This window comes from Petaurus breviceps, unplaced genomic scaffold (genome assembly GCF_028583685.1).
Source record: "Petaurus breviceps papuanus isolate PSGF00001 unplaced genomic scaffold, PetGlider_PUasm1.0 90603, whole genome shotgun sequence".
In the NCBI taxonomy this organism is placed as follows: domain Eukaryota; kingdom Metazoa; phylum Chordata; class Mammalia; order Diprotodontia; family Petauridae; genus Petaurus; species Petaurus breviceps.
Genome location: NW_027187284.1, coordinates 7,306,707 through 7,322,308, shown reverse-complemented (window position 1 = coordinate 7,322,308; position 15,602 = coordinate 7,306,707). Strand labels below are relative to the sequence as shown.

Sequence of the window (15,602 nt, the reverse complement as noted above, 5' to 3'; positions counted from 1 at the left end):
TTCCTTTATTATGTCTTGCCTGCTTTGTGCAGTTGGGGTCCATGTGGTGACCCTCTTTATATAATGTAGTGATTTATGGTGAACCTTTTTGTATCTCTCAGGACATTCTTTGTGTACTATTCTCTTATGTAATTATTTTCATAATAACTTTGTTTTTAGTTATGGGTGAATTTCCTTTTCTTAGATTGTAAACTTCTTAAGGGCAGGAAATTTTTGCCCTTTGAGCCGGTAAGATTAAGTCTCATCTGTCTTTTCATCTATCTGATAGCCCTTCCTATTCTATCATGTCTTGAATCTTCCCTAGTACCTTCCTTCCCTTCTCCAGGCCAGCCTTCTTCAGTACCTTCAGCTAATCTTCATATAACATTACCTCAGGGACCTTCAGTCTTGACTGATCTCTTCTACATATACTTCAACCTATTAATGTTGTGGAAATATGGCACCCACAACTGAATGCCATGCTTCAGATTGGATTAGCCAGGGAAGAGTTCTATAGTATTATCACCTCTTTTTTCCTGGGCACTATGCTTCTTTCAGTGTGAACTAAGGTTGCATTAGCTTTCTTTGCTGCTATAGGACACATTACCCCCTTCAGGATTTATTTATTTATTTTTAGTTTCCAACATTCATTTTGGAATCATCCACATGATTTTGAGTTTCAAATTTTCTCCTCATCTCTCCCTTACCCCCCACCCTAAGATGGCATGCATGCCGATTACCCCTTCCCCCAGACTGGCCTCCCTTCTATCCCCCCATCCTCCTCTCTTAAACCCTTCCCCCTTAATTTCTTATAGGGCAAGGTAGATTTCTATACCCTATTGCCTGTATATCTTATTTCCCGGATGCATGTAAAAACAATTTTTAACATTTGTTTTTAAAAATTTGAGTTCCAGATTCTCTTTCTTCTTCCTTCCTCACCAATTCTCTTTGAGAAGACAAACAATTCAATATAGGTTATATGTGTGTAGTTATGCAAAACATTTTCCTAGTAGTCATATTGTGAAAGACTAACTATATTTCCATCCATCCTATCCTGCCCCCCATTTATTCTATTTTCTCCTTTGGTTTTGTCTGTTTTCAAAAATGTTTGCTTCAGACTATCCTCTCCCCCAATCTGCCCTCCCTTCTATCATTCTCCAGTCTTATCCCCTTCCCCCTACTTTCCTGTAGGATAAGATACCCAATTGAATGTGTATATTATTCCCTCAAGCCAAATCCAATGAGAGTAAGGTTGACGCATTCCCTTTCACCTCCCCCCTCTTCATCTCCATTACAGCATCTTTTTCTTGCTTCTTATGTATAGCACACATTTCTTAATCATAAAACTGTCATATCTTTTTCAGAACACCTGCTGTCTAACCAGGTTTCTTGTTTTGTAATTGTGAAGTTGGGTTTTTTTATATCCAAATATAAAACCTCACATGTACATTTTTGAATCTCATTGTGTGTGTTAATAAGTAAAGCCTAGCTATTTTATGATTCCTTTAAGTTGACAGAGGTCCTTCATACCTTGTAAGGTAATGAGGTATAAACATTTTTTGTGACTTCCTTTATACTTGACTCATCAGGGCCTGAAAGGCTGATGCCTTTACTTATGCAATTAGACCACTCCCAGTTTTCCACTTCTCCATTTTTTTTGAAGAGGTCACTAAAGGTATGAGCCATATCAGCTGTGAATTAAACCACTAAAAACTTGAAAGTAACAAAACTTTGGCATGATTGTCTCTGTTACCTGGGGGAATCCATTTCTCCTGAGCCAGGCCTAGTTCACACCTGTTCAGTGATTTAGGCTCATAATTAGAATGTAATGAAAACCCTCCTAGATGATAAAAATACAATAAAAATAACTTTTCTCATGGTAAGATCAAGGGGTCGAGTGGAGTAGTGTTTACCTGAATCTAACTAGAAAACGAATACTTCTTGATCTTATGAGAAACTGCAAGGGCTCAGTTCCTCATAAATGACCTTTTATTCTTCAGAGGACAAGGAAGCCAACCAAACAATTGGAGCTGTAGTTCCCAAGACCAGTCAAATCCCAAGGACAGCCTCCCTGCCTTAAATGGGAAACTTGCACAGCTTACAAAAAACAGGGGCTGTTCTTACCATGTCCCAACTTTTAGTCGTAAGATCTCAGAATTTTTCTAGGGGATCTTCCACCACTAAAATACTCTTCAGACAATTCTTACTATATATGCAATATCAGAAGAGGAACTTAATAAAACAGTGAAAAGATATAAATACAAGCAATTGTCTAAAAAAATAATCTGTGCAACAGGGTAATGTTAAAGGCAGTTCATAGTGAGTCTCCTGATATAAAAAGAACAATGATGGAGCAGCCTCAAGAACCTCAGATGAACAAAGACAATACTATCTCCAGAGCTATCACTGTTTTCATCATAGGTCCAGGTCATCTATAGCATAGTTGCTAAGAGCAGTCTGTTTCAGGGCCCACACTGCTACCCAGTCATCAGAAGGATGATACCAAATTTGGGACCTTTTGGAGATCCCATTTGGTGAGGGTTGACAGTGATGAAGACTCCTTCTCACCTGCATCTAGAAACTGAAGTTAGTACCAAGTCCATTAAAAGATCATTTTCTTTCCAGGTGAATTTTTGTTTACCATGATTATAAAAAGATAATCTCATCTCTTCCCACACCATTAAGCAAAGCACTTTCCAATAATTCTACCCCTTGGTTCTTAGTACCCTTTCTGGAAGGAAATTGCCCAGGCCATCAGAAGGGACAAGAAACTTGCCAATTAACTCTTACCTTCCTGGGTTATATAGTACCTTCTGTTGGGACAGAAACCTCAAAGCCTAAGTTACTTAGAGGATAGAATAAGGAAAGGCTGGAGGAGAGAGTTAACTGGGACTATGTCTAAAAGCAGTTCAATGTTATAACATAAGTCTTCCAAAAGAATCCAAGAAATTACTGCATCCAAGAAACCCTTGGACTTGAAAGCCCTTCTCTTGAAGAGTAGTGATTTGTCACAGGCACACTGTTGTTGAGTTAAAATGAGGATTTGGGACAGAGGCAATGGTGATGGGTAGACTATAGGAAAAAAAGAAATGTTTGGTAAAAACTTCGGTGGTGGCTACTTTGGCAGTGGACTTAACTAGCACTGCAGTCCCACGTCCTGAGTAAGTGTCAGTTGCCGTAAGGGCAGATCTTTTACCCTGACATGGAGAAAGAGGACTAGTATAATCAATTTGCCAGTAAAATTTAGGTCAGGAGCTCAAGACTTTCTCACACACCAGTTCTCTCCTTTCCAGGGCCCTCATTCCTGAGAGGGAGTATCCTTTGTTATTTGACTAATGGTCTCTGACACAAGTTCAAATAGCTTTCTCATGAAGAACAGAGCTGCTAAGGAAACTAACAGAATGGCCTAGTAGGCAGGGATCCTTTGGATTATTAAAGGAAATAAAGCATTGTACCTGGGACTAGAGGTCTCAGTCTTAGCAAAGTTACATCTAGATCATGAAAGGCAGTGACACTGGAGAAGCCCAGGATAGCACAGTGTTAAATATCATTTCCATTTAGCAGTAGAAACCTCATATGCCAGACCCATCTCAGGAACCACTATTACAGGATCCATTTTTATCACCCAGTTCATAAAAGGCAACTCTGGACGAAGTTAAATGGTGTATGTGACTGTATTTATGGCCTCTGCCAGTATGTGGCCTTACCTAGCCAAGTTAGCATCACATTATCAATAGAATTGTGCACGTCAGTATCCTCTGGAAGTAATTAAGGCCTCTTTCAGATCTCTATTCACCAACTTGAAGAAGGATGGTAAAGGTATACTCTTGACTTTCATTATCTTCCTTCCCTCTGCATTTCTGCCCTGTGCTTTAGCTGTCTTTGTACTCTGGAACTTGCCTCAGTGCCTGTCACCTTTGAACTCTGGAACATCCCTGGGCCAGGCTCTCAGATTGGTTCCTTCCCCTTCACCTCCACCTGATTTCCAGCTCTGTTCTGTGCTGTCTTCTCATGTTAGAATGTAAGCTTCTTGAAGAACTATCTTTTTTGTTTGCATTTGTATCTACTGCACTCAGCAAAGTGCCTGACATAAAGTAAATGCTTAATCAAGGCTTATTGATTACTGACTAACTTGCCTCAGCCATGGTAATAGAGGAAAAGGCATTAATGAGATCATTAACTTGCATGGCACCTGCCTGAGACCTGTTCTGCCTGGGGCTCCACCCTGATGAGGTCATAAATGGCCACTGCATAAAACAGTTTATTGACTTCTCCTGATTATTCACTGCAAATAACCCAGCTGTTCACTTTCACCAGCCACTAGGGGCTATTCTAAGGGGAATTTGTGTAATGGGATACTCTAACCCCCTTCATGTCCAGTATTCAGGAGGAGATCTCTTTCCTTCCACGCTAGGGACTGATTTATTTAATATTAGTTATCAGAGATGGTTCAGGCAACTCCAAGGGCTTCTATTTAGATGTACCCATAATAACCACAATAATAGCTGCTGTAAGTGCTAATATAGGTAGTTACCTCTAGAAGCTCATATCCATGCCCATGGTTTGCATATTCTCAATTAGCCCCCACAACTGTAGCCTATATATAATCCTCTACCTATCTTTACCTGAGCAAATGTGCTCCTTCTTTTGAGGGAAAAGATCACCGAGGTCCTCTTTATACAATATCCAAGTGAGATTAGACTACCCCACTAGACTTTCAGGGGCTCCTGATAAATAATAACCTGTCTGCCAGTTATATGTTATATTACAGGCAGCAACTTGTTGTATATATTTGCCACTCCCTTTCCAAACCATTGTAATTCAGGCATATGCCTTCAGCCCCCTCAGGGTACAAGTATTTAAAACTACCCCAGTATCAGAGGGACCTCTGTCTTTAGTTAGGAGGACTTGTCCTGACCCTCAGATCTGTATAGGTAGAGTTGACTGGTTTGGAATGGTCAAATAGTGTAGAATAGGGCAAAAGGACTCTTCTTGATGTGACCCACATAATAATTTCACTAACATTCCCATATACTGTCAATTATCATGTTTATTTTTTGTTTCAAAGACCATACCTAAGGCTTCTTATGAGAAAGGTTATTATTACTCTCTGCCCAACTAATGTGGGCACAGCAGGCACAGCACATCATCCCCAGAGGGACAACTGTTTGGGCTAACTCAGTCTTTTCACTAAAATTTCATGGATTGATCTGCCTGGATTTGTGTGGTCAGAAAAAAAGCCTGAAGTTGTTCAGGTGGAGCTCTGCCAGAAAGGATCTTATTGTGTCTAAAAGAGACAGGGAATGGGAGTCATGGTACAAGGCATAAGTCCAGTCTCCCAAATCCCTCTGTTTTAAAATATTTATTCCCTTCTCTGCTCTCCCCCATGGGGAACCACTACAAAGGAAAATCATTGTTGTGAGACCAAATATGCAGAACCATCCCTCTCCCCATTTTAACTGTGGGGGAGAAAAAGACAAATAAAAATCCCCATCTGGCTTTGCAAATACAAATCTACTATAAGCTCTCCAGGAGATTCTGCAACTGACAAAACTGACAAACGCCGTTCCCCCTCCCCCCCCGCCCCCCTTGGACCACTGCCCTTATTCTGATGAGTTATTTAGCTTTTGTTTAAGCTTCTATAGCCTCCCAAGTTCTTGTGTAGTAAAGATCCTTCAAACCCTATAGAGGAATTTCACTCCCAGGGAGGTAGAATTCCTGGAGAAAAGTAATGGGATAGGCCTGAGGCTCTCTTGCCACAGCTGACAAGCCTTATTTTCACTCATATTTCTGTTGCCTTTCCTAATAGCCCTAATTTTAGCATCAAGATATGTGGGTCAGAGAACATGTTTCCCATCTATAGCCAGTCAGCTTGCTATTGCTAGATCCTTCTCAGCCTTCAAGGCATGGCATTTGACAAATCAGGAGGTACATTCTTATCTAGCTATAATTACTAAATATGTAAACTGTTTATTTTTATTTTCCTTAAATCAGCTATCTTGCTTTTCAAGAGCCATCAATAATAAAAGCAGGGAATGGTCAATTTTGTAATGATTCTCCCCATTCAATCAAATTTCTTAAGGTAATCTTACAGAGTTGATGGGAGCAGCTTCCTTATCCCAATGAGAGGGTCTCCCATGCATGCCTAAAATCACTCTAGGTACACATCTAAATCCTGTCTATCCTGCAGGGCCTAGCTTGAGTTTCACTTCCCTGAAGTCTTAAACAGCCACATATGGATTCCCCATAATGGTTTCACTATTTATTGCAGGTAAATGATAATAAACATCATAATTCACCTTTACATAGTGCTTTGAGTTTTACAAAGCATTTCCATTCTCTAAACTCTCTGAGGTGATAGTGTACATGTTATCTCCATTTTACAAATTAATTTTTTTAAAGGGCTTAGAAAGACTTAGTGATTTACCCTGGTTAAATATCTGCTAAATGTTTGAAGTAGGGTATGAACCCAGGTATTTCTGGTTCTAAGTGAGTGTTTTTTCAGTATATCTGTCTTTTCTAAATACAACAGTAGTTTCTCTAACCCTATTGCAACAAACTTTGACTAAAAAGAAAAGGAAAAGAAATGAGCTATGAGAGAAAGAATTGGAAAGGGAATTAACAGCATGGCACAAGAAGTAAAAAACTTTTCAAGCAAAAACCTCTATGAAGATGAGAATGGAACCGTGAGCTCTCCCACTCATTGTGCACTTACCTCCCCCCTGCCTCCAGGTGCGCCACCTCCTCCTCTCTCGAGGGAAAAACTTGCCACTTCAAAGTTTGCCTTGGATGATGATATTGCCACTCTCATTGTTGACAGTGGCTCTGGAATGTGCAAAAGCTGACTTTGCAGGAGACAATGCCCCTCAGGCTCTCTTAGACTCTTCCATTGTTGGGTACCCCAGACATCAGGGTGTGATGGTGGGTATGGGCCAGAAAGACAGCTATGTGGGGGATGAGGCCCAGAGCAAGAGAGGTATGCTGACCCTGAAGTACCCCATTGAACATGGTATTATCACCAACTGGGATGACATGGAGAAGACCTGGCATCATACTTTCTGCAGTGAGCTCCATGTGGCCCCTGAAGAGTAGTACCCTGTGCTGCTCACAGAAGCCCCTCTGAGCCCCAAAGCCAACAGAGAAAAGATGACTCAGATTATGTTTGAGACCTTCAACACCCCAGCCATGTACGTTGCCATCCAGGCTGTGCTGTCCCTGTATGCCTCTGGTCCTACCACTGGTGTTGTGATGGACTCCGGTGATGGTGTGACCCACACTGTGCCCATCTATGAAGGTTATGCTCTTCCCCACACCATCCTCCATCTGGATCTGGCTGGCCCTGATCTGACAGTCTACCTCATGAAGATCCTGAGTGAGAAAGGGTACAGTTTCACCACCACAGTTGAGAGGGAAATCGTGTGTGACATCAAGGAGAAGCTGTGTTATGTCGCCCTAGACTTTGAGCAGGAGATGGCCACTGCTGCATCCAGCTCCTCTCTGGATGGTCAGGTTATCACCATTGGCATTGAGAGGTTCCCAGAAGCTCTCTTCCAACCATCTTTCTTAGGTATGGAATCCTGTGGAATTCACAAAACTACCTTCAACTCAATCATGAAGTATATTGTTTACATCCTTAAGAATTCATATGCCAATACCCTATTGTCAGGTGGTACCACCATGTACCCAGGCATTGCTGATTCTGCATCCTATCTCCCAGCACAATGAAAATCGAGATCATTGCCCCACTTGAGTGCAAATGCTCTATCTGGATTGGAGACTCCATCCTGGCCTCTTCTTCCACCTTCCAGCAGATGTGGATCAGCAAACAGGGATATGATGAATCTGGGCCCTCTATTGTCCACCACAAATGCTTCTAAATGGACTGTTTGTGGTTTTGTTTTTACTGTTTTATTTATTTATTTTTGTCAAATAGTGTGACATGGTAATTGCCCCTCCCCCCCAAAAGAGATGTGATTGGCATGGCTTTATTTGTTTTGGGTTTTTTTTTTTTTTGGTTTTTGGTTTTTGGGGGTTTTTTTTGGTGCTTGAATCCGGATTTAAAAACTGGAATGGTGAAGGTGATGAGCAGTCTAAGGATGTTGGAGGCAAACATCCCCGGGGTTATACAGTGCGTCTTCAGGACTCTGATTATACATTTGTTTTTTAATAGTCATTCCAAATATCGTATAATGCATTGTTGCAGAGTTACATGCCTCAGTGAAGGCTGACCTCTGCTAGAGCGAAGGAGCAACATAACAAAGATCCAGATTTGGGGGGGGGGGAGGTACTAGTATTCCTTTAAATGTAAATTATGTAATCCTTAAAAAAAATAAAAGTTTTATCTTCCACCTTAATTTTCCTTTTTTTAAACATTGTCAGTCATATTGAATGGCCCCCTGAATTCCCTCCCTGCCCCCAACATAGATGTGAATGAGGACTTTTATAGTCTCCCTGCGAGTTTTGAGATTGGTGCCAGTACTTGGGGGAGGGGAGGAGCTTTACCTTCACACTGACTTAAGACCAGTTCAAATAAAAGTGTACACGTTAAAGAAACAAAAAAAAAAGAAAATGAGAATGGATCTGATAGAAACTAATGATTCTATGAGACAGGAAGAAACATTAAAGCAAAGTCAAATCTGAAAAAATTTGAAGAAAATATAAGGTGTCTTATAAGAAAAACAGCTGACCTAGAAAACAGATTCAACAGAAAAACTTTTAGGATCATTAGACTACCCAAATGCCGTGACCAAAACAAGAGCCTAGACATTAGATTTCAATAAATCTTAAAAAAAAAACAAACCTACTCACATCTCTTAGAACCAGAGGGCAAAATGTCAGTAGAATTCACAGGCCACCTCCTGAAAGAAGCACTCAAATGAAAACTCCCAGGAACATTATAGCCAAAAAATAGCTTTCAGGTCAAAGAAAAAAAATACTATAAGCATCCAGAAAGAAAGGATTCAGGTACCAAGGAGCCATTCTCAGAATCACACATGATTTAGCAACAGTCACGAGATACAGGAGCAGAGATCTTAGAATAGGATATTCCATAAAGCAAAAAATGTAGGCCCATAGAATAACTTAATCTAAGAAAATCCTCCCTACAGGGAGGAAAAATGGATCTTTAATGAAACAGAGGACTTCCTACCATTCCTAAAGAAAAAAAACAGAACTACATAGATACTTTGAAATTCAAAAATGGAAGTGGAGATGCATGTATCCCTTCTGAACCCTATTATCATCTTGGGTCAGAGATGGAGTCTAATTAGACAAGGACTAGGAGTGACTCTAGAGCCTAGGTCTTGATGATCTGAAGAGAAGAATAGACACCTATACAAATGAGGAAGGGGGGGAGGGGGAAGCAGCTGATACTTGAAACTTATTCACTAGAACTGGCCAAAGAAGGGGAAAATATACATAGATACAGTTGAGTACAGAAATACTTTTCACTAAACAAGAAAATAGGAAGCTGTAATGGGAATATAAATTTATGTTGTTGCCATCTCTCTAAAGTTATATTATGTAAGATCTTCCCTGCCCCTAGGCCCTTTGATAGGCTTAAATGCACCTGGAGCCTGTGGTGGGAGGCTTGTTTTTCAGGAGATACTTTGTGATTGGGAAGTGGGTCAAGAGAGTTGTTATATTCTCTGACCCCAGAGAAGGCTATATAAATCCTGAATCCTGAAGCTTTGTTTTGGGGCTCACTTTGAGAAGTGTTGTGTGATTTGACGAGATAAGACTGTGGGCAGTCATTGTTGAGAGCTCCCCGGCTTTGAAAACCCAGATGTTGATGCTTCCCTCACTGGTAACTGATTAGGTATAGATGTAATGGTTGGACAGTTGGAGGCCTGTCTGCTTGATCTGTTTGTTTCTCTGTCTTGTAATTTCTACTTGTAACCTCTGTATACCCTGAAGTTCAGGGTGCTGACTTTTCCCCTGAAGTAGGTAAATGATATTTTTGATTGATTAAAGCAAGATTGTTAACCCATTTTGAGTTGCTTTCCTTTAGAAAAGCAGATCTAAGAGCTGTGTTGGCAGCCATTCTAGGGATTGCTGCTATGGAAGCAATGAGGTTTGTGTGTGTGTGTGTGTGGGGGGGGTGTATGGAGATTAGGAGGGTAGATTTATGGAGGGATTTGCCCTAAGCCAAACAGATTTTAATTTAGGGCATACAAAAATATTTATAGCTCCTTTTGGGGTGGCTAAAGGTGGGAATCTGAGGAAGTCCCCATAAATCGAGGAAAATGACTGGGCAAATTATGGTATATAACTTTTTGTTTTGGGGGATTTTTCTAATAGCAAACTGCTTCATCAATAATCTCTAATGGAGATCAAACAACATAATATATAAAGTAACCAGTGTTCAGAGAAAGGCTAATGAAGGTCTTAAAACTGAAGTTTTTGAAGGGTAAAACATAGGAGGTTGATTACTGGTTGTTTTTCTTTTAAAGAAGTTAAGGGAAAGAAGATAAAACACTAAATATTAACAGTAAAGCCTTCTGCAAAAGATGATGTGTAAACTGAGTCTTGAAAGATACCAGAGATTCCAAGAGGTGGAATGAAGAGGTGAACTTTCTAGCATAGGGGACAGGTAGTGAAAAAGGCATTTGTGAGGAATGTCAGAAAGGCTAGTGTGAGTGTACTGTATCTAGCAGAAGTGAGAGGGAGTGAGGCAAGTAGGTGGTATAGTGGATAGAGAACTAAAACTGAAGTTAGAAAGACCGAGTTCAAATTCAGCCTTAGATGTTTAATTGTACAATCCTGGGCAAGTCACTTAACCTCTTTGCCTCAGTTTCCTTGTTTGTAAAATGGGATCAAAATAGCACAAATTTAGAGTTACTGCACAGGATTGTTGTGAGGTTAAAATGAGCTGACATTTATAAAGCACTTTGAAAACATTAAAATACTATGTAAGTGCTAGATAGTTTATTATTATTATAACTGAAAAAATAGGAAGGAATCGTGATTTGAAAAAATTAAATTACAAACAAAAGAATTTACACTTGATCCTAGAGTTAATAAAGAGCTGCTGGAGTTTATGGAGAATAGAACTTCAGGAATTCTTGTGCTTTAGACAGAAACTTTGGCAGCTGTGTGGGGGATGGTGGGAGCGAGGCAAGGAGACTTCTTTTAAAAAAAAGTCTTTTGCAGTAGTTTAGGCAGAAAGTGATGAAGGCCTGATCTCCAGTAGTGGTTCTGTAAGTGGGAAGAAGAAAAATATGTGAGAAGTATAGAGAAAGAATAATGAGATTTGGCAGTTGATGGTATGTGTGAAGTGAAGGTTGTGAATCTAGGTGACTGAAAATAATAAAACATAGTAATGCCTTCTACAGACAGGGATTTTGTTTTTTTAAAACAATTTTATTCTATTTTCAGTTGAAATTCTCTCCTCTCTCATCCCTCATCCACTGATAAGAGGGGGGAAATAGAACCCATTACAAATATATATAGTAACATAAAAGCAAAAAAAAAGAAGAAAATATGCTTCAGTCTGCACTCTAAATTCATTTTCTCTGTCTGGAGATGGATAGCATGTTTCGTCATGAGTCCTTTGGAATTGTGATTGGTCATTGTATTGATTAGAGTTTCTAAGTTTTTCAGAATTAATCATCTTTACAATATTTTTGTTGCTGTATAAATTGTTCTCCTGGTTCTGCTCACTTCCCTCTGCATCGTCTTCCCAGGTTTTTCCAAAACCTTCCCCTTCATCATTTCTTATAGCACAATAATATTCTATTGAATTCATGTACCATAACTTATTCAACCACTCCCCAGATGATGGACACCCTTCCTTTCCAGTTCTTTGCTACTACAAAAAGAGTGGCTATAAATATTTTTTATCTTTTGTTGATCTCTTTGGGATACAGACCTAGTAGTGTTTCTGTGTTCAAAGTTTAATAGATTTGGGGGCATAGTTCTAAATTTCTTTCCAGATGATTGGACTAGTTTATAGTTAAACCAGCAGTGCATCATTGTACCTATTCTCCCGTATCCCCTCCAACATTTATCAATTTTCCTTTTTTATCATCTTAGCCCATCTGATGGTTGCAAGAGGATACAGTTTTTTTAATTTGCAATTCTATAAATAGCAGTGGTTTAGAGCATTTTTTTTCACATGGCTTGATTTCTTCCTCTAAAAACTGCTAGAATCCTTTGGTCATTTACCATTTGGGGAGCAGATCTTATTCTTGTAAATTTGACTCAATTCCCTGTATATTTTAAAAGTAAGACCTGTATCAAATAAACTTATGGCAGTGTTTTCTACCTAGTTTCTTGCTTTTCTTACAGTTTTATGCACATTTGTTTGCACAAAATCTTTTTGTAATCAAATGATTCATTTTAGCTCCTGCAAACCTCTCTATTTGGTCATGAACTTTTCCTCTGTTCATAGATCTGACAGGTAACTTCCATGTTCCATTAATTTTCTTATGCTATCACTCTTTATATTTAAATCATGTACTTATTTTGAGCTTATCCTAGTATAATATATAGTGTGAGATGTTGGTCTATGTATGGTTTCTGCCAGTCTTCTTTCCAGTTTTCATTCAAGTTTTTGTCAGGTAGTGATTTCTTGACCCCATAGCTGCAATTTTTGGGTTGGTCAGAACGCTAGGTTACCATGCTCATTTGCTTCTGTATATATTGTGTATCTAATCTGTTCCACTGATCAACCTCAGAGAGAGGGAATTTTTAAGATTGTGTTTTTAGGGGTAAAAATAATGAGCTCTGTTTTAGAAATGTTGAGTTTTGAACATTCAGTTTAAAATGTCCAAAAGGTAATTTTTGATGTAGGACCCAAACTCACAAGAGAAACCAGAGGTGGATATGTATAGATCTGGAAATCATCTTTATAAACATAAGACCAATTCCATGGGAGCACTTGAGATCACCAGTGGGCTAAAATAGAGAGAAAAGAGAAGAGAGCTCAGAACCTTGAGGTACTACTCCCACATATATGTATTTATATACATATTTATACATTTTTTACATAATTAATATTTATTTGTTTATCCAAACAACCTAGAGCAGGAGGTAGAAAATATTATCCCTTTTTATGAATGAGGAAACTGAGGAACCAAAACGTTTTTCAGGCCACATACCTAGGCTAGTAATTGTTCTCAATCTTATCAAAGATTAAGAAGTGTTAAAAAACAACTTTTGATAAAAATTGAGAAGGAAGTAGTCTGAAAACTTTAACCTCGCTTTTTGATGCAGTTGCTTTCTATAGGAATAGTAGTAATCTTAAATTACTCCATAATAGCAGCTCACATCATAAATACAAATAAAAATATAAAATATTATTATGAATTTTAATAAATTATATAACATGTATAAAATATGTAAATTATCTATTATGTAACAAATTATTAAAATAGCACTTTGAGGTTTACAAAGTATTTTACATATATTATCTCATGGGATCCTTTCTACTAACTTTGGGGTGGATACTATTATTATTTCCATTTTACATATGAGGAAGTGAAATCTAGTTTCTATTTTTTATTATTATTAAAGTTATTTTCTGGGGGCAGAAAATGCTACAGACATCAAATACATATAATCATGCATAAAAAATAAAATAAAATTTGCCTGCTTAGAACAACTATTAGAATAAATATTAGATTATACAGTGGACTTGATGCTTGTGTGGAAGAATTTTAACAGACATGATGTTCAGTTGCTGTGTAAATTGTTATTAGTAGTATTTTTTTTAACAAATTTCAGATGTCGCATTGGCTGCTGTCCTAGTCCCGGTTCTGGTCATGGTTCTCACTACCCTTATCCTCATCTTAGTTTGTGGTTGGCATTGGAGAAACAGGTAATGTAACTGGTGTGTTTGATTCAAAGATGTCAGTACATGTAGATACTGGTCATTTAACTCCAGGCCTTCTGACTCCAAGCCTAGCCCTCTTCCCATTGCATTGCATTGCATTGCAAGGATTTGTTCTAGCCATAAAACGCCAAGGAAAAAACAAGTCTATTCGATGGTAGAAGGTAGCTTGTATTGTTTCCTCATAAAACTAACATTTTATTATACTTTCACCAAATTATTAAATAGTGTTATGATTTTGAAAAAGTAACATCATTTCTGTTTTCCTCATTTGTAAAAATATAATACAATCTTTCTTCCAGCTCTTTACAAGGAGAGTTGGGGGGAGGGCACATTATGTAATATTAAATAAACCAGGAGCAGAATGTTTAAAGATGTCTCTAAACCTCTAGATTAAGATGTTACAGAAATAAGTAAATTAAGACCATGTAATTCCTAATTAAAACATATTAGGCTGAATGACACTGTTTTCTAGAGCACTGGGCAACAGAAGAAAACATTTGTCAAATTGAACCAAGCAAAGAAGAACCAGAGGCAAAAGACAGGCACTTGTATTCTTTTTCCTGCCACACATTTTATGACTTAATAAAGACCCTATCTTATTCTCCACCCTTATCCCAAGAAACAAACCCAAAACAAATACTAACCCTTGTCTACACTCTGCCCTCCTTAAACTGTGTACAAGGTGGCAAGACAGGGAGTGTTTTTATTTACTCAGTTTCTTGGCCTCTAATTTTCATTTCTTCATCCTTTTTAGGTTAGTAGTTCTAGGAAGGAGAAGTGGGATTTGGGGAGAGGAGAGCAAAAGGGGGCACATTGCATCTTTTTCTGAAGGCTTATTGTATTTTGTTACTTCTTGAGATTCCAAAATGCAGTTTAGCCATCATCATAGCAGAAAGCTTCCCTGGGCAATATTTCAAGTGGAATTTTGTAGGCTTAATAATTAACTTTCTTGTATTTATGCTGCAATTGAAAAAAGTTTTAGGAATAAATTTAATCTATGTGTTAATTTCTGGGTTTGATTTTTTTGGTATGTGTGTGTGTGTGTGTGTATGTGTATGTGTGTCTTTCCAGAAAGAAAAAAACAGAAGGAACATATGACTTACCTTATTGGGACCGTGCAGGTAAATAATTAAAGACTTTATTTTCAGCTGTCACATAATTACTATAAAATATTCATATCCTCTGGTCTTTGGCTAAAAACAAACCCTTGATCCTTACCTTGTATTCTATAAATGGTATACCAAAAACAAACAGCTTATATCTAGCTTAGTTTGTAGGAGTCTGTCATGGTCGGTGGTACTACTTTTTACTTTACTATTTCACTCTCCCTACATCTTCCTTAAGTAATATGTAGAGAAGTAGAATGAAAGTAAAGCCCTGTAATACAATTCCTGTCCTTTTTCATCTCAAGAATTTGATCTGGTATTCCTTCTTAGAGGACTTAAACCTCTGGAAGAAATTTGATTGCTCTGATCTCTGAACTGTCTCCAAAATGTGCAAAAGGGCAAGATTTACAGTAATTTACCTTCATTTTCCATTACCTATTGTGTTCTTGGGAAGAAACAGCAGTTATGTTTAAGAACATTGTATGTATATATGAGAAAGTCAATTCTAAGTTCCTGTAGCTCGTATTAAATGGATGATCATTGAAAACAATAGCTCTCAAATGTTTTGATTGCAGACCCCTTTATATTTCTTTTTTTGGAGGGCAGCTGGGGTTAAGTGACTTGCCCAAAGTTACATGGCTAGTAATTGTGTGAGGTCGGATTTGAACTCAGGTCCTCCCGAT

At 38.4% G+C, this 15,602-nt stretch overlaps 1 protein-coding gene across 1 annotated transcript in view; it reads left to right on the top strand.

Annotated features, from left to right (window-relative positions):
- DCBLD2 (discoidin, CUB and LCCL domain containing 2) overlaps nucleotides 1–15,602 on the top strand; it is a 112,907-nt gene that overhangs the window by 88,369 nt on the left and 8,936 nt on the right. Inside the window, exons 13-14 of the mRNA XM_069063843.1 lie at nucleotides 13,705–13,798; nucleotides 14,885–14,934. Coding sequence (XP_068919944.1) covers nucleotides 13,705–13,798; nucleotides 14,885–14,934 — 144 coding nt within the window. The remainder of the gene's footprint in view (nucleotides 1–13,704; nucleotides 13,799–14,884; nucleotides 14,935–15,602) is intronic.